Here is a 21202-nt window from a genome sequence, read left to right as displayed (position 1 = left end):
GAAAATAATTCCCGTGTCGCCAGAAATAAAGCCCTGTGGAACTTCACGTCTAGAGCAGGATATATGGGACTCGTATATCAACCTCAGAAAATAATAAAATAAAGGAGTTTGTGCAATGAACTGTCGAGGAATAAATACATGAGTGAAGGACCAAGAGGACCATTTAATTTTGAAACCAGTTTTGTTAAGTTCGAACTTATCGAAATTACTGAGGAGATAAACAGCCTTTTGAGTAATTTTCCAATAACTAGAGTTTTAAGAAACCCTACAATTCAATATTTACAGTACCCAAAACTCCCCCCAGGTATAGGTTACATTCGATTAAAGTACGAACAACGTGTGTGAACTGTGAAGGCTAAGGAAAAGGAGGTCCAAGGTAAGGATGATTCGGCAAACCATTGCAAACAAAAACTAGATAAAAATGAAATCATGGAAGAGAAAAAAGAACAAAGACGGTACACGCCGTCCCTTTCATATTCGGACATTGTGATACGGTAACCGAGAAACCGAGCTAGGGTTTGGCGATAGTTTCGTTTCCTTCGAATTCACGATTTAGATCGGGAAACGCTTCCCAGATTTGCAGAAAGCCGTCGGACCCCTAAGAATTTCCTTCTCCCTCGTTCATGATCTATGGAATCGATAGTCTCCATCACGCTTGCGAGAAAACGGAAAAAATATCCGCTCGAAAGGGATGAATAAACCATCGGAGCCAGAAAATATAACCTCTCTCCGTCTTCTTCCCCGATCTTCAGAAACTTTTCTTGAGAAAGCAGGCTAGGGCTCCTCGGAAGTTTGCGATTTTGATCAAGAATTGAAGAGCATCGTGGAGATCACCCCTTCTGCTTCTCCGTCGTCGGTTTGAACTGATGGCGGGAAATTTTCCTTCCTTGGCATTTATGAACTTCGCGGGAACAGGGGAGCGGAGCGGTCGAGGCGGAACGGCAATCTCGGAGTTATGTGCAATTATTTAAAATTCAATTTTTCGAAATTCGTCCCTCTACTTACAAGAAATTGATGAAAGGTACTAAAATTGCGAAGCTTTTTCGGACAAAAGTACTCTTAGAAGGCGAAAACGAGATCCGCTCCTAAGAAGTAAGAAAGAAAATGTAGAAAGTCGTTTCGAAAAATGAATACTAAAACTGCCCTTACTAAGCGATTTTCTGACGAGTAACAGAAATTGGGTAAAAATCGGGCGATTCAACTTGAATCGCCCGATTTTTTGCAACCGTCGTTCACGGTAATTACGTATAAAGGACACCGCCTTTCTCTCAGTAATTACGGCTTGCACCTTTTCAAGATATACTATACAATAAACTTTTTGGACGTAAATACCAAAGTTAAAGAGAATATTGTTGTTGCTTCTTCTTCTAATTCCTCTGTTATGTTTACGACTTTTTTATTTTTTTCTTTTCTTAAAGTGTTGGTTCTTTCATGCTATTCATTAGACTTTTCTTTTTTTAAATACTTATTTAAATTTGAAAATTTAAAACATATTTTTAATTAACCCGACTCTGATTCACATTCAATTTACCGATTCACTGAATAATTTATTTAGTTTTTTATTTTATTCAAATACCGATTTCGATAACACTAAAAAAACCGAAAAAAAGGAGCCCATGATCTTGTGGCTCGCTTTAAAAAAAAAAACAAACTCTTTACACATCGACGTATCGCACTAAGAGGCAATATTCGAGCCCTCCTATTTGGCTTGTGGCTTATGAGGTGATGGGCGAAAAGATCAACTCATCAAACTCTCTCCCGCTGCCTAACATTGAGAGTTTCTCTACACTCTCTACTTAAAAAGTAGTGAAGAAAATATGTGTTATGCGTAGAACATGGTGTGAACCAGCTGAATCGTGAAAAGCTAACTGAACCCACATCATCCAGACTCACTAATGGACAAGATACAAACAACGACCAGGTGGCTCTTTTCTGACATTGTCTAACTCCACCTAGCAGAACTAGTTAAAATTGGAGGAATAATCGAGCGATCGACCACAAATAATCCACTTGACTCTGAACCGGATATCAAGACAGGAATACGAGCATCCGTTCAGAGAATTTAACTCAGAGCAGGAATCGGCTGTCAACAGGAATTGACACAATCCGAATCCTCAAATCATGCCGTCCAGCAACGAGGAATCAACAGCGCAGGAAATTCCGGCATAATAATCGACAGAAAATCAGAACAAATTCCGCCTGAGGCAAATGCCGCCTGAGGTTAATCTTGATCAGTCGCCGGAAACTGGCGGCAGATCGAAATGAAAGCACGGATGGATGGTGAAATTCTTAGACGATCTTCCTGCTCAAGCGAGCAATCTGATCGACCGAAGGTAAGTCCCAATACTGAGCAGTGGAAAGACGAATCAGAATCTCAGATCGTTGATCCGAGTGACTGATCGGATTTAAGACGCTCAACAGGAGTTTTCCGCTGGTCGATCGGTGGAAACAGAGATTAATCCAAAGACGATAGGATTTGCTGGAAAAGGATTAAAATCTTAGTAAATATCCTACCGGTTTCAGATCAAAATCAATTGAAGCCAGGAGATGCTTCTCAGATCGGTCAGACGAAAGCCCGAGATGCGTCAGTCGTCTGCCGTAATCAGGCCGTCGGAAATTCCTCGCCGACTACAGCTGATCACGATCGGTTCTTCAGCAAAACCACCGTTGAAGAGCTCGAGGCTTTTGGTAAATCGGAGACGTCAACTCACCACTGAAGAAATACTCCTAAGGATCGTTGACGGTGTAGAGAATCGCCGTCGATCAATCGGAAACCTCACGAATGAGCAACCGAAATTCTTGAATAAAGCAGAGAAATACAACATGGATCGCTCCTTGCGAAAACACTATTCCGATTTCAAAGCTTAAAGAAAATTGCACTTGCGAAGAGTTTAGATACTCCCGCCAGAAAATGAAATCAGAGCTCGAGGATTTGGAGCGGGCGTTCCCGCCTTCTCCCCAAACATGACCCGGGTCGATTCTGGGTCTTCGACCCGGGTCTGGTCCCCATACGCTGCAATCCTCCCATCCCAGCACTGACCTGCTACGCTACAAGAGAAAGAACTTCGCCTGAAAGCTGGCTGTGTAGACTTGCGGGCTGCGAAGAATACTGAGGCTGAAGTCTTTGATCTGCCGAATGATCTCTGATACAGCTTAGAGCTCAGCCGAGTCACCCTCGGCAGCGGTCGGAGCGCGGAAGAAAACTGCGCTTGGAATGGTGTCGGCATGAGCCGGCCACCTTTCGGCTACGCTTCTTCCGGGCGAGGCTGCGCTCGGAATGAATCTGGCCACGCTGCCGAGCGTGGCCAAGACTCTCTCGGCTACCCAGCAATCTCTGAAGGCCCTTCGCTCGGAATACCGACCGCCCGTTGTCCGGGGCCAGTCGGCTCTCGGCTAAGGCCAGTTGCAGGCAGCCGACCGCTCCGACGGTTGAGGCCGTAAATGTCCCGGCTATGGGCGGCCGAGCTCAGCAACTTACCGACTCATAGCCGGCTGCGACGCTCCTCTCCTCCGCCCATTTGCTCTTGCTGTCCAGCGTAGACAATGGCCTAAAGCAAACGAGTATAGGCTGGTGCTGCGTCGTATAATGGACTCGGCATAGGGGTTGGCTACGTCAAGCGGTCAAGCGTACTAACATAAGTCTCCATCTCAACACCCACACGGGCACACGCCTGATGTCTGACCGAAAATGGCTACGTCGCATACAAACTAAAGAAACTCACGGACATGGAGCATGGCTCTCTCGTCCATCCCTTCGACTGGGCTAGCAGAGGTTCCTCACCTTGGTCCTTCGACAATCACACAGGGCTATTGAAAGCCGGCTGACAATAAGCACTGTTGAAGCTCCTAAACTAAAGCGTGCCTACACAAGGTGAAGCCATAAAAAAGCTTGGTCTATCAGATTGTAAGTCCATGTTCTGAGCAATGTTGTTAATATTGTATCATGTCATCCAATAGGGGATGTTTAAAGGTCGGATTTGAATCAGATGTACTCTTAACCATATTCACTTTGTCAAATAGACATATCTAAATTTAAAATTCAATTTCACAATCCAAATCCAATCTCAATCCAATATTTGAATTCACATCCAAATCTGAATCCAAATTTTAAAATTGAATTCATCTTTCAAAAAGTAATGGCATTCGATATAGGGTATTTATTTTAAAACTAAATCAGATTCAAATATGAATTCAATATAATATTTATGTATATCTAAATTTGAATATAAATTTCATATCTTAAATTTGACTCCAATCTGAAGTTTTTAATCAAATATTAATTTTTTCATATCCAATTTATTCAGAACAGGTCTATCTGATATCCTATCCAAATTAGATATATTGGCATCCTTGGCCAATAGTGTACTTTTTACAGGCTCTCATAAAAAAGATGAAGGGGTTAATAATTTAAATTTCTACATATGGGGTGGTTGTGTTGGCAAAATTGCAGATTTAATCTATGTTTGGTTGTTCCTTTACGCTGAACATTAATCAACATTTATTTTAAAAAGCAAGCAAAATATATTATATTGGAGGCACCACTTCATACTGCCAATGCAGCTGCATTTTCCATACGGTTCAGCTGAAATCCTTGGTTGGCCATAAGGATCTCAGTTTAGACCTAAGGACCATGCTTAAGACCAACGGCAGAGCTAGGTGTGGTTTATATGGGCAGTTGCCCACAGAGACCCACACAATTTATTTTTTCGACATATTGGTTCCTCCACATAATTTATTTTTTATACATTAGAGCCCATCAAATCTTAACATTTTTTGTTTTAGGATCCTTCAGCCATCCTCATTTTGAGCTATTTACACTGTCAAAGGTCAGATATGTGATTAAAGAACGTAAGTGTGATTTTTTAGCTCCATGGTTCTCAAAATATGTGGATCTCTGGATCAGATCAGGTGTGAGGGAAACAAACGCCCTCTTAATGGCTTTTAGAAACTAATTCAAGTGTATATCCCTTTTCCCTTGCTTCTTCACTTGTAAGAATGAGCCCGACGAGTCGCAGCAATCAATGAAGTCTGTGACCAAGAGAGCTTAGAATTTTTAAACTGACTTTCCTGACAAACAAAGAAAAAGTTTGTACTATGTCTATCCGACCGAACAAGCTGGTAAAGTAAAGGAAGCTATGCCGCCAACGAGGTAAGTAAACACAAACGATTGTACTATGTGGTGGGCGCTCACTTGTTCTTCCTTTACAAAGTTGTGTAAGCAAAATTAAGGAAATTATTGGGATATATAGAGACTAGGGAAAAAAACAAAGAAAAGAAAAAAGTGACTTTAGGATTGAAGTATCCGAGTTCATGAAAGTTTCATGATAATATCACGATAAAGTTATGATACTTTTGGAATATTATCATGAGAACCTAAGATATCGTTTCCAATATCCCGCAAAGATCTTACCTGTAAAGCAATTTTCCCACTGTCTGGCATTAAGATGGCAGTACTTTCGAAATATCACCAGAGATCTGTGACTGGTGTGAAGCCTGCATCAAGGCCTTGCAGTAGCCCTATTTCACCAGATCGGCCAGCTCACTGGATAAGCGCGAGATGCATTCAGCAATCAGCATCTCAGCTGGTGCCCATCAGAAGCGCTGCAGCGTTCATGAGCATCATCACGGAAGATCGCCACATACAAGCTTCCATGCTCATTTTTTCACGAGATGCAAAGCTAATTCACGAGAAAGAGATTATTGTACAGAGTACACCTAAAAGGCCAAAGCAGCTACAACCAACTAGCCGGCATGCCATCTCCCCTTCTACCATTCTTTATTGCAATCACATACCACTTTCCCTTGCAAAGATATATAAAGCCATCAGTTATCTTCTTTCCCACTCTAAATGCACTTGATCTCCTACTTTACCCGTAGACGCCATGTCTCTGACACCCACCATAATGGCAGTCTTTCTCTTTGCATTGTTCATGGGGTGCTTCGCACATGGAGATGGAAATGCTTACCTTAGAAACGCCTGCCGTGTAACGCAGTATCGTGAATTGTGCTTCAATACATTCTATACTCTCCCATCTGCAGCAAAGCAAAATGCAAGCGCTCTTGCCCGCAGTGCGATCTCTGTGACGTTGGCAGAAACCAAGAATGTATCCCAGTATATACTGGGCCTGAGGGAGTTGAGGCTCCGGGGGAGAGAAAAAGCGGCCCTTGACGACTGCGTCGAGTGTTTCAATGATGCATTAGATAATCTTCACAAGTCCTTGTTCGAGATCCGCTCGCTGGAAAGCAGCACCTTCGACTTTCAGGTCAGCAATATGCAGACATGGGTGAGCGCCGTGCTAACCAGTCAAGACACGTGCCTAGATGGGTTCAATGGCACCCATGGGACAGTAGTGGAACGACTTAACAGCACGATAGGAAATGTTGCGCGGATTACAAGCAATGCTCTGGCTCTTATTAACACACTCGCCGAAACAGGTGGGCGTGGACTTCGTTGACCCCTAGTAATAGTCGCTCTTTTCTCCAGTTCCTCCACCTCTCTCTCTCTCTCTCTCTCTCGTTATGTGTGTGTCTCTCTATCCGTGGCAAATCTGTGTTACGCAGATATACATAAGACTGTAAGAGATGCATCCTCGGTAACTATAAATTGAAGAAAATAAGTTGTATTGTACAAATCGAAGCATTAAACACAGTTTACTGCAGTTCTGGATAGATTGCACTTGCCTACAAATTGTTGAACCCTGTGCATGGCATCTAGAAGGAACAAATTTGCAGGTTTCGGCCATCAGAATAACCGCAGAACTTAGCAGAAAGCTATCGAACAAGCGTATCCCAAGCTGATTGCATAACGTTCACATAGATGGGCATTGGCGGACATTAAGACCAACGCTCAAAAGCAGGATAACATCAACCGGTGCAACACTTAACTGATAGGCAACATTCACATTGGCATTTGGCAGAATTATTTCCTGACATCTGTGGCTTCAACAAGCGCGATGCCTTGCAAGCATAACTGATAGGCAGCATCTCACGGCCCTCCTCATCTCAAGAATACGATAATTTAGAACGGATCATATGATGTCAAACAACGCCTATAGGCTAACCAACCCCAGTGCTCAATCAGAGGAAAAAATAATAAGCTTTGCCAACTTGATTAATTCCCATAACTACCAGCAATGATTATCAACAACCTCCAGAATTAAGCTCAAACGCTAGTTACCAGTAATCTCTACAAGAGCAGGATCCATTTTTGAAATGGTGGAAGCGGTTGCAATCCCTGATGACAATTTCTCGGTCAAACTCCCCAGACATAAGCTTAAAAGCTAGATGACAGTCAACACAGATGCGTAGATTTTTCACAATTCGGATAGGTGTCCTTGGGGGAGTACTGACAAAACAAAATGCGACGGCCAACTTCTCGCTGTGAACTAGCAGAGCGTGCTCTTTTCCTTCCTCGTTCAAATTTAGTGCAACCTCTGCAGTGTTTTCTACATAACCGATCATTCTTAACCTTCTCATGATCTCTTCTAGCATTGAATGTATCTCCATACTGATAGGATGTGAATCATCTCCTGCAAAGAATTCATACACAACTCCGTCCAACTCAACTAAGCTACATCCAGGTGTTTTATTTATCCCCTTCTCTTCCATAACTCTTCTTATACTTTTGACATCATCCCATCTTCCGGATTTTGCATAAATATTTGACAAAAGCACATAAGCACCACTATTTAAAGGATCTAATTCGATCACTTTTCTCGATGCCAATTCAGCCATTTCAATATTTCCACTGGTTCTGCATCCACTCAAAAGAGATCCCCATATGAGGACATCAGGCTCTATAGGCATGTTCTTTATGACCTCATACGCCTTATCCACGAGTCCAGCTCTGCTATAGAGATCTACCATGCAACCATAATGTTGAATCAAAGGAGATATCCCAAACTCCTCCCACATGCTATCAAAGTAGTGTCTGCCTTCGCCTACAAGCCCCACGTGACCACATGCACATAAAACACCAACAAAAGTAACAGCGTTAGGCCTAACTCCCTCTCTCTGCATTAGCGAAAATAATTGCAGGCACTTTCCATCATGACCGTGCATGGCCAAGCCTGAGATCATAGCACTCCACGTCATAACATCCCTGCATTTCAAGCCACAAAAGACACTCTCTGCTCTCTCGATGCTTCCACATTTGGCATACATGTCTATGAGTGCAGTTCCTAGCACCACATCAATCTTCATACCAAATTTGCCTATGTAAGCGTGAACCCACTCTCCGTGCTCCAGAGCACCAAGTCGCCCACATGCGGAGAGTACGCTAGACAAAGTAACTTCATTGGGTTTCGCCTCTTCCATCACCAACATCTCGTGGAACAAACCCAACGCTTCTTTATACAGCCCATGACGAACACACCCATCAATCATACAACTCCAAGAGATCACATTGCGCTCGGGCATTTCATCAAACAGCTTCCGCGCCATGCACACAGAGCCCGAACTCACGTAAGCCCGGATCATGATGTTCCAAAGGGGCAAATCTCGTTCAGGCGTTTCATCAAACACTTGGCGCGCGGCACCAACAACCCCACAGCCACCATACATGCCAACAAGTGCATTCACCACATAAACATCTCGCTCATACCCCGCTGAAACAACGCACCCCTGCAACGCCATTCCTATCCGAAGCATAGACTGAGAGAAGCAGGCCTGGATCGCAAAGGGGAAAGTATGCTGGTCGGGCCGAAAACCGCGCCTACGCATCGAATTGAAGAGCAAAAGAGCACGATCATGATCCTTTAACTGAACGTGAGCTCTAATCAGATGGTTCCACATGAACGAATTGGGCATTCTACAGTCATTAAACACAGAGTACGCATAGTCCAGGCCGCCAGGGAAGCAGGAGAGTGCACAAACGGCAACGACGCGACCGGAAGCTATGGCGTGCCGGGCAAGGCCTAGCGTGATAAGCTGTGCGTGTGCCTGCTTCAGCTGGAGCAAGGTACTGCATTTGTCCAGGAGAAGCAAGCAGGAGTGGGAAGAAATGAGCATTGCAGGAGAAGGAATATGGAGCCCGGAATTTGTAGCAATCCATCAGACGGAGATCTGGTAAGGAGAATAAAAGTCGGAGGAGCAATGCGCAGAAGACGAACGACAGCCAGCAGCGGCACCATGGGATGTTACTTCCCGACGTTTAGTTTGGCGGAATTTTCAACCGAGCTTCATTTCCGGCCCTTGCCAAAAAGTACAAACTTATGAGACCTGTATTTGACATTATACCAAAGATATAAACGCCTAAAATTGTCTATCGTCACAACTTGTTAATAGCAAAGAAAGGAAACTAATTATCATGGGGAAAAATTTTCGATATGAAATTTGTTGTATGGGAGAAGAGAGGGCAATGAAATCCTTTAATCAAATTAAAGACTAGAAATTCAATTGCACAGGACGTTTATTGGCATGTGGTGAGGCCATGTGCTTTTTGTTACTTGTTGAAGCAATTTTTAAGTGAAAACGTTACAAAAGGATGCTCAAGTGTTGATCAAATAACAAGAAAAAGTTCAACTTTTCAAGTTTTTTTTATCGCATCTTTCCTGAAGTAATTATTATGTTAATATGTTATGAGTTAATAAGGGAAGTCATGAAATGAGTCTTACTGGAGTCCGAAGGACCAGAGTCGGGGCCTAGATGACTGCGTATCATAAAGGGAAGTAGGGAGGTTGTTATGAGTCTTATGACGTTTCACGATAATGGAAGAGCACATCACCCAAGTCGGCAGGTCGCCCTCCTAAAATCAAAATGAATAAGTTTATAAAAATAGAGTGCAAAATAATAAATAGAACCAAGAAATTGGTGGTTTCGGTCACTTGAAGCTATCAACTACATCAGAGCTTACGAATGCTTTGGCGATAATATACTATGATAGATATTATCCAACGCTCCAATAAGAACAATATAAGATAATGGTTTTTTGCTCAAAACTAATAAAAGTAACATCATAAGTGGATAATTACTCTGCAGATATGTAGTATGTAATAGCATAGCGAGTCAACATGGCACCGAGGTCAGGTCACTGAGCCAAGTACTAACCCACCTTCAACCGAATCCTAGAAGACTCGGTATGATCGGCTAAATCAGGCTAGGATCACCAAATTCTAGTATTTCATTCGGCACCAATTTTAACTAGCACCTGGTAGCGCCAATGTTTGTCAGTCAGCATTTCAAAATTTTTTTAAATATAACGAAACTTTCGGTTGTACGAATTTTCTAACAAAAATTGATCAAAATCCAAGATAGTCTGTAAAATGTAAATTACCATAAATTGTAAAATACATTAAATATGTATTCAAGAAACACACAAATGAAATTTTAAAAAAAATGGTGATAAATGGTGATATTTATGACAATGATCTACATATATTGCTTTCAATTTTTCGACCATTAAAAAACTGAATTGCATTTTCATAGTTGAACACAGTTAACAGCTAACAAAAATAAAGGTTTCACATGGTGACCCTACGTTTAATGTGTGCTTCATAATTTTGGCATGCCCTTGTGGCATTAGAAAAAGAGTATAGACTGATGTTGGCTACTAAAACCTGCCCATAAATGAATCGACCAGATGAAAAAGGAACTACCTAGAAACATGAGTTGGTGCCATAACTATTGCAATCGCCTCAGGAAGCATAATCTGAAAATAGGCACAATAAACTTTCTGTATCAAAATTTACTTGCAGTTTAACTTACAACCAGCTTCGAGACATAAAACACAAAATCAAAAATCAAAACAAAAGAAGGGGTGCATCCTGTTTATTTTATTTTTATTGCTTAACGTGGCTGAGTAGACTTAAAACTAATCGAGAGAGCTGTGCATCCTGTTTATTTTTTGAGCTTCAACAGCCTGTTTCAAGATAATCAAACAAAGAAGAGATAAATGATTTGAAAAGTTGAAATTACAAATGCTCCTGGGTTCAACAGTTACATGGTAAGAATAATGAGTATGAACATCCACTGAGGACATGAAACACAACTGAGTTGGATGTGTCTGAAAATCAGAACTGGAGCAAATCAACAAAAGGGTCTCTCCATGATAAACAAACAGATAACAGAAAGACTAGCAAGAAAATAACCCTGAAATTTCAAGTAAATTGTTTGAAGAAGTTTGTTAACTGTATGAACGTGATCACTTAAGTTCATTCAAAAAGATAGTAGGTAAATCGTATTCTATTAACGCATGCTTATTGCTTGTCAATGTGGAAAACTTTTATCTAATACACCTTAAATATGAAATAAGCTTTTGTCAAATTGGTTGCAGTCTTTACAAAAAAGAAAAAACGCATCTAGTGATCTAGGAGTACCTTGTGAAAGTCGGGGCCTTCTTAACCTGTGATTGCTGGTCACAAGATAACCAACAGTCACAGGCTGAGAAATCAAAGGCTTTGACAAATAGTATGTGAACCCGATGATGATGGTGACAAAATTCATATAACAAATGCACCGTTCTTGGTGAAAAACTAGGCTAAGAAAATTGGTTTCATCATATAAATTTTATTGGTATAAAGGAAGAATAAACTCTTATTCCTTCTCTAATACCTAACATCAGAGATGCCATGGTTGAAAACCAATGAAGAAGCAGAAGAGACATTATGTAAATCCTAGAGATTATTTAATATGGAAAAGGAGCATGACTGAAAATCTCACATGAATCCACCCAAAAGGGAAAAGAGAACGCTGACCTTGCACATCAAAAATTTCTTCTTCATTGGTTGTCTGACACTTAAGGGCACAAGAGCAACTTCATAGTTAGTGATAATAGAAGAATGAAGATATCAAAAAGCAAGATAGGCTAAAAATTTCAATCCTGCTCGAGAATGTCTTACGGTATACAGATGTTGTCTCTTGTTTCGGAATTATCAATGTTGTAGTAAAGAATTTTCGATTTTTCTGCAAATTTTGAACAATCAGAAAAAAAAAAAACAGTGCAGTGTAAACCATATGAAGTTAACTAACACAATCATGAACCAGCAACAATACCACAAGTTTCTAAATTCAACTTTGTAATTTTTTGTGCCAACCTCATGAACCTCAATCATTATACAAGAAAGGCAAGCCGACCTTCAAAGGAAGCATCAAAAAGTGCTGGCACTTGTCACCTATGTCACATGGTCTCTTCAAAAAAGGAGCAGCATTCGCATCGATGTGACACAGGTGCGGGTGCGGACGTAGGTGTGGCTTCGACATGCACACCAACCGCATCCTCTCCAGTTCACTTTTAACATTCTTTCCCTCTTTCTTTTTCTGTTCTCTCTCCCTCTCTTTCTTTATTTACAGTAATAAAAGTAAAAAAAAAAAAACAGATTAAGCTAAAAAAAACCATATAATTATATATATGTTATAAATACATATATTTGTATATATACTCTTGTCACACCCCCTCACCCAAGTTTTTTGAGATGTGCCATGCCGGCACCCGCAAGAACACATTTGCGCCTCACACCCATTGACATAGCTTGCCGTCTTTGTGATAGATACTAACAAGAAACAAGCCAACCAAACATTCCAACCTGCTCTACAGTCTATAATTATGGTTTGACAACATTAACTCGGGCAACACCAATAATTTTTCTGTTTATTTTATGGCATAACAAAAGGTCTTAATAAGTTTTAAACTTGTAAAGAATGCCAGCTTCCAAACAGGGAACCCATAAGACGATGGTCGATGGGAGAAGAAATGCCACCAGAAAAAAAAAAAGGAAATAGGGAAGCGCACACACACACATCAGCAACACAAATTCATTCATAAACATAGAGAAGCAAGGAATGAGACAAGTTACTCATGCACTTCTTGTAAAGTGTGTGTGGAATTTATATAAGTGATTATGATAAATTGGATTGGCTGAATTACACATGCCAACTTCTTAAAAAGCATAACTTGTGTCACATGGTTTAGTGTGGGTTGTAGAATAAATGGTTAGGAATGTTCAACCCTGCAAGCACCATATTTGGTGATAAGGTTATTTCATATTCTTGAAACAATGCATTCTCCATGAACTAGCCAGCACAAGCTGGCCTTTTTCTGGCTTCAAAACAGTCCTTATTTTCTTTTGAGTCACGATTGGAATAAATGAAGTTTGAACAATTCTACTTTGGAGTATTCAAGTCATTTACATTTCTACACATATACATGTGCACTCATGCATGCATGTAGCGTATACACATAAATAGATACACACCGGACTTCTCAAGATCTATACAGATAGAAAAGAAAGATAAGATTCTAGCGTGCAGGATACCAAACTAGAAGAACATCAGATTTACAACAAAAGATTTTAACACTACACAACCTCAGATTTTTTTTTTCTTTTCGGTCTGCTTGTTTCCATGATCTTTGAATGGATGCTTAGAACCTCTGACCAACTATAAGACCACAATAAACTTCACAAACACATGTATGTAGAAAGATGGAAACCTAAAAGACTTCACTTAAATTTAGGGCCAAGTAGTACCTCCTTTAGTGTTTACAAACTCAACAAGGGCTTCTGCAGTCCAGGCACCCTCATAGCTGGATATGATTAAGCATGATGTAAAAATTTATAATAAAAATGAACACAGTTTCGAAAAGAAAAATGAGAAATATGTTTTCGTCTCCACCATCTATTTTAAGTTAATAACAATACGGAACCTACTTTTTTTCGATCTAAGGAACCATGAGGAAACCACTTAATTGTAGGACATCCTGCAAACCCATATTTGCTACACAGGCACTTATGCACATCACAGTCCACCTATTAAAAATACTGAGTCAGTGAAATAAGTAGTGCTTCTTAAGCGCACAGCATAAAAGGAATGAACATGTCAAAAATATTAAACTTTACATATATTTTGTTGCAACACTCAGCCATTTTTCATCTTGTTAATATCATTTAAACATAGAGAAAATTTATTATTCAAAATCATGCTGTTTCATAAACGCAAACTTTATTAGTTGAATCACTCATATACATAATTGTCAACATACAGGATGTTTTCTTCATTTTCTTTGTCAGCACTAGCAAAGTCTTGTCAACCTCCTAATTTTGACAGTAAGACCAGTTAAACCTCGTCCGTGTTCTTCTGAGATTCGAGTGGATGGCATGCATGTTTAAAAAGAGAGAGTGTTTTACCTTTCCAATTAAAATGGATTTTGTTTTCTTAAAGGTTGCTCCAAGTTTCTCATATTCTGGAGGAAGCTTTTTACAATGTCGACACCTGAAAAAAAAAATTGAAGAAAATAACTAACTTCTCTAACAAAGCACCTTCAAAGCTATGATTGAGGAACTACAACTTTAAAGCTTGAGAAATATTTCTAAGAAACAAATAAAGACATCAGCGATGAAAGACAAGAAATCTTCGGATATGAAAGAATTCCCACGCGCTATCAAAATCCAGCATCCAGGATTCCAGATAACCACTTGAAAGAAGAAGTCAAATAGAACTAAACTAGCAAAAGGAAACCTAGAGTATCAAGTTTTGCAGGTGTCCTTTCCTTGCTTTCAGGGACATGAATAACAAGAAAAACATGCAAAACGAATAAGCAAAGCAACACCTAAGCTTACCACTTCTGCCGACCGATACGTGCTTGTTCTCCAAGACATGAGTAAACAGAAAAACCAGAAATTATAATACCGAACTAGATCTTTCTAATTTTGTGCAATTAATAAATTTACCGAGCAAGAATATGGTTCTCAGCCGTCTCCGTGATAGTCAGCCGTAATGCCTCGCTTATAATTCACCACAAATACAAAGGTTCACCGTGCAAATCTCGGTGTCTCAAATAGTCCATTTCAAATACATGACTCTCGATCCACAACATCCATCAGACATTGCTATTTTGCCATGACAACAAAACCCCAGGGAAAACCAGATCCAGATCAACTACGCGGGCTTCTGGTTGTGAAAATCAGAACACTATACCAGCCTGAAACAAAGCCCCCGAGTTCCGGATCACAATTCACAACAAAGATCAATCACAAGACCATCAATGCACTACAAGCACAGCACGATCTCAGTTTTCAGTGGATCATAAAGATGACCGGGCCACAACGAGACGTATCAAACCCTAACTCCGACTTATGAAGTCAAGAAACAGAGGAGTTCAATCATACAGCAAGAGAGGCATGATCGTACCAGGGGGCAACGAGACGCATCAAACCCTAACACCGACTGATGAAGTCAAGAAACAGAGGAGTTCAGTCATAGAGCAAGACGGGCATGATCGTACCAGGGGGCGTAGAACTCCACAAGCGCGCCTCTTCCTTTGCCTACCTCCTACTCGAAATTGCCCTCGTTCAGGACGACGACGTGGTCTGCCACTGCCACCATCAGGATGACCGCCAAGGCATTCAAAGAAAACCAGAGTGTTAGGGCTCGCCAGCCTCCTACCTTTCGCTCCCTCTCCTCTGCAGCGACCGCTGCAACTGCGAGAATGAAGTTGGCGCGCAACGGTGAGCATGAAGTGGAGCGTAACTGTCAGGAAAAGGAAGTGATATGTTTTTCCCGCCAACTACGGCCAGAATGCCGGTTCGTCTCGGTCAGTTTTTGCAAGAAACCGTGTCGTTTGACTCTCCCTGGTCGTCGACCGGGTCGGTTCCCCTCGGTTCAAATTTTCCGTTTATCCATTTTACCCGCCCCACATGTTTTTCGTTGTATTGGTGTTTTCTGTTGCACTCAATCAACCAAGTTGATATCTTTTGTCCACGCCCAATATTTTCCCTAATAAGAAGAATAGCACGTACATTATCAATATACGAAATAAATACAAGAAGCAACACATGGAATGGAATGGGAAACAAGCACTTGGACCTTACGAAACACTAGAAAGTTGAAAGCCATAAATGTATATAGAACTATCATATAAGCGAAAAAATGTATATGTGAAATGCAAAAAGATATGAAATGACCAAAAAACATGAAAATAAGTAAAAAATAAATAAAATCGGCTGTGTATTTATAACAACATAACGTCGCATACATTATCATAAAAGGCACAAAATGCATTAAACCAATGGGGAAGTGAAATAAATGTGAGTTTGTTATGACTTTCTTACGAAGTATATCACCCCAATCGCCCTCTTCAAATCAAAATGAAAAACGTATATTTTATACAAATAAAGTGTAAAATAATAAAGAGATGCAAGAAAATTGATGGTTTCGTTCAGCTATTTTGACAAGAGCGGTCATTTGTAAAACTTATTGACACAATAATTGACTCAAGCGCCTAGGTCCAAAAAGCGATGCTGTTTTTTTTTCCTAATACCAGCAAAAGTTAGACGCTTATGTATAAAAGGTTCGATATTAGGCAAGTTCTCCCCGTCTCCTCCTTCCTGTTCAGAACTCCTCTCGCCATCGGGGAATTGTCTCTGCTTGCCACAACGATGGCGGAGGAAGGCACGAGCTCGATTGAGTCTATGAGGAAATGGGTCGTCGAACACAAGCTGCGAACCGTTGGTAATCATCCATCTTCTTATTTTTTAATCTATGCAAGCACGATTTCGGTGCTTTCTTGCTTGTTTTTCTTATCATTTTTGGGGCTTTATTTTCCGGTGCGCTCTATTTTGGGATTCTAGGAACTCTTTGGTTGAGCGGACTTGCGGGATCAGTCGCCTACAACTGGTCTCAACCCAACATGAAAACTAGCGTTAAGATCATCCACGCTAGGTATTGCTCCCATCATTTATCTTATTTGTTTTCTGATTTCGAATGGTTTGGTTACGTGGGATGCGATTTGCTGAATATTTTCTTTCGTGTGACTAATTACTTCTCTCCCGTAGATCTACTTTTCTGGATCTTTTTGTACTTTTTCTTAATGTTTTCCACTCTCCTTTTTCCTATCAACAACTTATAGTAACCGAGAACCACAGAACCTCACTATCTCTCAGCAAGAAAATAAGGCGAAATAATAGGTTCTGGCGATCCGATATGAGCTGTTTCTTATAGCACGTCGAGATCGTATTAATTTTTTTTTTTTTTCATTTGGCGTTTCATTATGTGGTTTGAATCTTTTTGGTGTTCTAGTGCTTGACGTATGTTGTTTCAGATGGGGCAGTGATATGTGCATATTGTCTTAGTACTAGAAGTTGTTGGCAGGAATGAGACGATTGATGTGAGAAGTCGGTGATTGTCATGGTCTAAATGCTGTGTTTCCTTGGTTTAACCCTTAAAACTCAAAACAAAAAATTTTAGTGGCACTTGATGTCAGTGGTGGACCTGTTTCATTTTCACATAGTTAGCAAGTGTTATTGGCTTCCTGCAATTGCTAGAGAGTTGATCTAGCTTGTGCGGGGTTATGTTGTAAGCTGCCTCTTCAGTTCAAATGTGTTATCGGCTGGGTTGTTATAAAATTAAGAAGCTATATAGTGGCTCAAGAAAACTGATCGGTTTTGTCAGACACCAAAGGTTTCTGTATGGGCCGTTTGGTATGGGGAACATAGCCTGAGTGTTTCATGAATCTGCCTCAAAATAGTAGGCCAAATTCATGTAACACTTGTTCGAGTGGTTCATGAATCTACCTCAATATTCGGGGTAAAATGATAGAACACTCACACAAGGTTCTCATGCCAAACAGGCCCCTTAAGCCCTTTATGGTTAGGAGGTTAGGAGCTCAAGGGCATGTCCCTCTTTTAGTGAACTTTATTTGTCTCACATCTATATCTTTACTAATTAAGCTCGTAATTTGAACTTATACTCTCCAAAGGTGACAGTTCATTATAATTTATAATGCTGCTGAAGCAGAATGCATAATACAGAAGCACTGCAAAAGCAGAAGCAAGAAACATGAATGTTACAAGAAATAACCATTTAATAGTCAAGAAATCATTTACAATTACTGCTAATTCGTCTAAGATCTTATTGGATATGTTTATTATTTTTCTAGTATTTGTCAATAATATAGCTAATCAACTTATAATATAATATAATATGCGTTTTCTTGAATTTGTTACTACAGAGTACAAACTTGATGCTTTACAAAACGTGTAGTTTAAGAAAGATATCTGGTACTAGCTGCTTAAATGAAAAACAGTATTTATCAATATACCCACAGATAAGTAACGAAAAAAGTTGAAACTTTGGCATGAAGTTATACACTAATTTTTTCTCAGTTGGTCCTGCTGTGCTCCTATAAGAAGAGCAGGTGATATGAAAACCTTGGATGTAATTTACCTGTCTGTCCTTTTAGGTTAAAGTGTAACTTGAACCATAGTGACAAAAATGCTATTACAAAAAAGCATTAAAAATGAGGGTAAAAAAATCATTCGAACAAGATGCGAAAAAGGTGCCTCTTTTCCATAAGGATGTCAAAAATAAAAATGACACAGAAAAGTGTGTTTTTTGCAATTTTTTTTTACTGTGTTTCTATGTGAACCTTCTAGTCACAGAAAATCGTTTGAAAAAAAACAATAGAAATGCTACTTTCTGCTACCTACCTCATTGGACACTTCCCTGCAGTCAGCTTCCCAGCATCGGTCTTTGGCTGAATGCAGAATACCTCCAGCAAAATTCTCCAAAGTTTGTCGATTTTTCAGTTTTCCTCAGATGTAAAAACCCAAAAGAAGTTCTCCTCCACAAAGAGAAATAATGGTTGTTTCTGTAAATTGATTCAAGTTTTAAACTGAAAAGAAGTCGACTTTTTTTTTAAGCATTGTTCCTCTTTTGCCATTATATTTTCTAATATTACACATGATGCCACTGCCTAAAAATGTTTGATTTTAAATCAGATAGGTAATAGACGTGTATTTTTGTGCTTTTTTGTATTTTTCTTTCAAATTTTTAATATGTTTTGTTTTAGATGTAGGTATTGGATAAGTTGAATATATTGAACATGTTTTAGTTTTTAACTTTTAACGGGCGTCAATTTTAGGAGTTGGGTAATGGATGTTTCATGTACTCTGCTAAAAGCAGGTAGCAGGTTTTTTGGATGACAAATTTTGTTGATTGATGTTTAAGGAGATATTGTGTTGATAGCGATTGCATCTGTTTTTATGAATACATAAGCTTACTTGTTTCCATATTCTAATTTTTATTTGTTGCCTCTCTAGTTATTTTTTGATGTTGTCTTATTAGCTTCTCATTATTTTTTTTATTTTTAAAAAAAATTGCCATGTTTTTCCCATTTTTTTCCCAAGAAAAATAAGTCTGCCGTATTATACCCGATAAAAACTTTGTTGTTTAAATTCCGAGACAATATTTGTAACTATGACTTGTACATTAAGTACTTACAGTTACAGAACCTGAACTGGTTCGCATCCAGGTAAACTTGAATTGCACCCTATACTAGGGAAATAGAGTCTTAGATCAATCTTAGGCAGGGAAAATGAGGATGCACCACATGAGTTATTTTTTAATACTTGATGACGCCTTTTGTTGCTTCACCAGTAAATGACATTTACTTATTTTTCAGAATGAATAACACAGTTGTACGAATCATATGCCTGAGAACAAGTTGTGTTAGCAATTTATTGATATTCTCACAAGTGACAATAGAAAAGCGTGATGTTGCACACTGGAACCTTCTCCATATGCCCCACTGGGCGATACAAGAATAAGAGTTGACACGTGCATATGGAAAGCTTGTTTGCGTTTTACCTGGATGTTTTTTCAGCTCATAGCTACAACTTGGACTTCAAAAATTTATGGAATGTGAACTTGGCTCACATCAGGTCAAGTTTGATTTTGCATCCTATCCTAGAGAAACCAGGGGCTCAGACCAATCTTGGATAGGGAAAATGAGGACAATATGATATGGATTGATTAATTATTACTTGATACGTACTTATTACTTTTTTGGTAGATAATGTTGCTTACTTTCAGATTTAAGATCATATTGCTATGGATATTATATAAGAGAGCAAGATAAGCATGCATGCTTTTATAATGATAAGAAAGGTTTGAATATTTCTGTGTTCGCTTTTGCTAGAAGTCAAAATAAATAATATAATAGGCATGTTATTTATAATTGATTCCTCAAACTGATTTAGTTGCATCAATCATGATGTTCTTATTAGAATAAATTCCTAAATAAATTTGACATTCTCAAAGGCATGCTCCCCATGATAATGATACGTGAGTTTTAGGAACACCTACTTTCCATTTCAAGATTCCACCTAAAAGAGAGCATCTTAAGTTACGTGATACCTTCAGGGACACAATGTTGCCTCCGTCAGAAATTTGTGGTCCTTGTTCATGTTAGATGAAAGAAAATTCCACTTTGACATGGTTTTCATTTTACTAATCAAAGCATAGAAGCTTCACATCGGCTTAGCTTCAGTATCTCTTTTTGTGTTTTCTCAGGCTGCATGCTCAATTCTTGACACTGGCTGCATTGGCGGGAGCTGCAGTTGTGGAATACTATGATCACAAGACTGGAGCAAAGGCAGACAAATATGCAAGGCAGTTCAGTCGGTTTGATGCCCCTGCACACAAGGACTAACTAGGCAAGCAAGCAGAGTAGCATGTCTGATACCACAACTGAATAAAACAGGCAGCGTGATGAGTCTGGTACCACAAGTAGTTGTGGTTGTTACTTTTCAAGTCGCCTGATTCTTATAGAAATTCCATTGCACAAATATTAGTTTAGAAGTCCATTTCCTCCAAAATTTTGATCCATATTTTCCATCATCCTTCAGTTTGAATATTTTTTCTAGATTCTTGAGCATGTTTATTTTTCACTTTTTGGAAGTCGGTATGATCCACAGCTCCTTTCACATGTTGTACTTTGGATGTTTTGTTTTATTTGTATCAACAGTTCATAAGATGTGTATGGTTTGATGGTGCAGGGGTCCAGGAGGCGTTCCTGAAATCCCAGACTCAGTAGCAGGGTTGCAGCTACAAGCTAAATTATCATCTCAGCATGCTCTGTTTACATGAGTTGTGTAGCTTGTGTTATTGCTAGCTTGTGTCTAATGTTCTGGCCTGTTAGTCATTTTGGTTTGCTGCTGCCAAAAGTTGTCGAACACTTAATGTTTCCTTTTTTCAATAATTGTCATCAATATGAGTTGTTAGGTAATCTGCATAGTGGTTAGCACGTGCGTGACATTAGGAGGATCATGTAATTTCTTGGTATTTACCATTCAATGTGGAACAGCTCTCCAAGAGGATGACTCGTGTACCTAATAACCCCAAGTTTGGTTCATGATGATGTATGTTTGACTAGAGAAGATCCTGTTGATCTCTTTCATGAGGGTATTAAATCATGGTTCCTTTGAGTGCA

The 21202-nt window shown here is 39.6% G+C and overlaps 3 protein-coding genes across 13 annotated transcripts; 2 read left to right on the top strand and 1 right to left on the bottom strand.

Moving 5' to 3' along the window:
* The first annotated feature begins 5198 nt into the window (after positions 1-5198).
* LOC116262923 (pectinesterase inhibitor 6-like) lies at positions 5199-6632 on the top strand. Its single transcript, XM_031642460.2, has one exon. The coding sequence runs from the start codon at positions 5883-5885 to the stop codon at positions 6453-6455; it is 573 nt and encodes a 190-aa protein (XP_031498320.1). The 5' UTR covers positions 5199-5882; the 3' UTR covers positions 6456-6632.
* Positions 6575-15414, bottom strand: LOC116262922 (pentatricopeptide repeat-containing protein At3g62890). Of its 9 annotated transcripts, XM_050080192.1 has the most exons (7): positions 14121-14193; positions 13464-13519; positions 11838-11901; positions 11694-11733; positions 10596-10648; positions 9615-9745; positions 6575-9191 (listed from the first exon to the last, which is right to left on the bottom strand). In XM_050080192.1, exon 7 carries the CDS (start codon positions 9007-9009, stop codon positions 7174-7176), a length of 1836 nt encoding a protein of 611 aa, XP_049936149.1. In that variant the 5' UTR covers positions 9010-9191; positions 9615-9745; positions 10596-10648; positions 11694-11733; positions 11838-11901; positions 13464-13519; positions 14121-14193; the 3' UTR covers positions 6575-7173. The 9 variants fall into 9 exon arrangements, with proteins under 9 accessions (XP_049936149.1, XP_049936143.1, XP_049936144.1 ...); XM_050080186.1 differs by adding an exon at positions 15218-15414 and having other exon boundaries at positions 10596-10858; positions 11694-13519; positions 14121-14205; XM_050080187.1 differs by having other exon boundaries at positions 10596-10858; positions 11694-11901.
* Positions 15415-16285: 871 nt separating this feature from the next.
* Positions 16286-21202, top strand: LOC116261799 (uncharacterized). 3 transcript variants are annotated; one of them, XR_004174364.2, is made up of 4 exons: positions 16286-16443; positions 16563-16653; positions 20284-20473; positions 20769-21202. XR_004174364.2 is itself a non-coding variant. In XM_031640663.2 (4 exons), the coding sequence occupies exons 1-3, from the start codon at positions 16371-16373 to the stop codon at positions 20420-20422; spliced, it is 303 nt and encodes a 100-aa protein (XP_031496523.1). In that variant the 5' UTR covers positions 16286-16370; the 3' UTR covers positions 20423-20426; positions 20769-21202. The 3 variants fall into 3 exon arrangements, 1 of the variants encoding a protein (XP_031496523.1); XR_004174363.2 differs by having other exon boundaries at positions 20284-20490; XM_031640663.2 differs by having other exon boundaries at positions 20284-20426.

Source organism: Nymphaea colorata, chromosome 10, assembly GCF_008831285.2.
Source record: "Nymphaea colorata isolate Beijing-Zhang1983 chromosome 10, ASM883128v2, whole genome shotgun sequence".
NCBI classification, from domain to species: domain Eukaryota; kingdom Viridiplantae; phylum Streptophyta; class Magnoliopsida; order Nymphaeales; family Nymphaeaceae; genus Nymphaea; species Nymphaea colorata.
This window is presented reverse-complemented; position numbering and strand designations above follow the sequence as displayed.

What these genes read in the sequence shown, in the direction of transcription:
- LOC116262923 (XM_031642460.2), top strand. Translation starts at nt 5,883, where the DNA reads ATGTCTCTGACACCCACCATAATGGCAGTCTTTCTCTTTGCATTGTTC.
- LOC116262922 (XM_050080186.1), bottom strand. Translation starts at nt 9,009, where the DNA reads ATGCTCATTTCTTCCCACTCCTGCTTGCTTCTCCTGGACAAATGCAGT.
- LOC116261799 (XM_031640663.2), top strand. Translation starts at nt 16,371, where the DNA reads ATGGCGGAGGAAGGCACGAGCTCGATTGAGTCTATGAGGAAATGGGTC. An exon ending in ACACAAGCTGCGAACCGTTG is followed by an intron (nt 16,444 to 16,562) that starts GTAATCATCCAT and finishes TTGGGATTCTAG; the next exon opens with GAACTCTTTGGTTGAGCGGA. An exon ending in GTTAAGATCATCCACGCTAG is followed by an intron (nt 16,654 to 20,283) that starts GTATTGCTCCCA and finishes GTGTTTTCTCAG; the next exon opens with GCTGCATGCTCAATTCTTGA.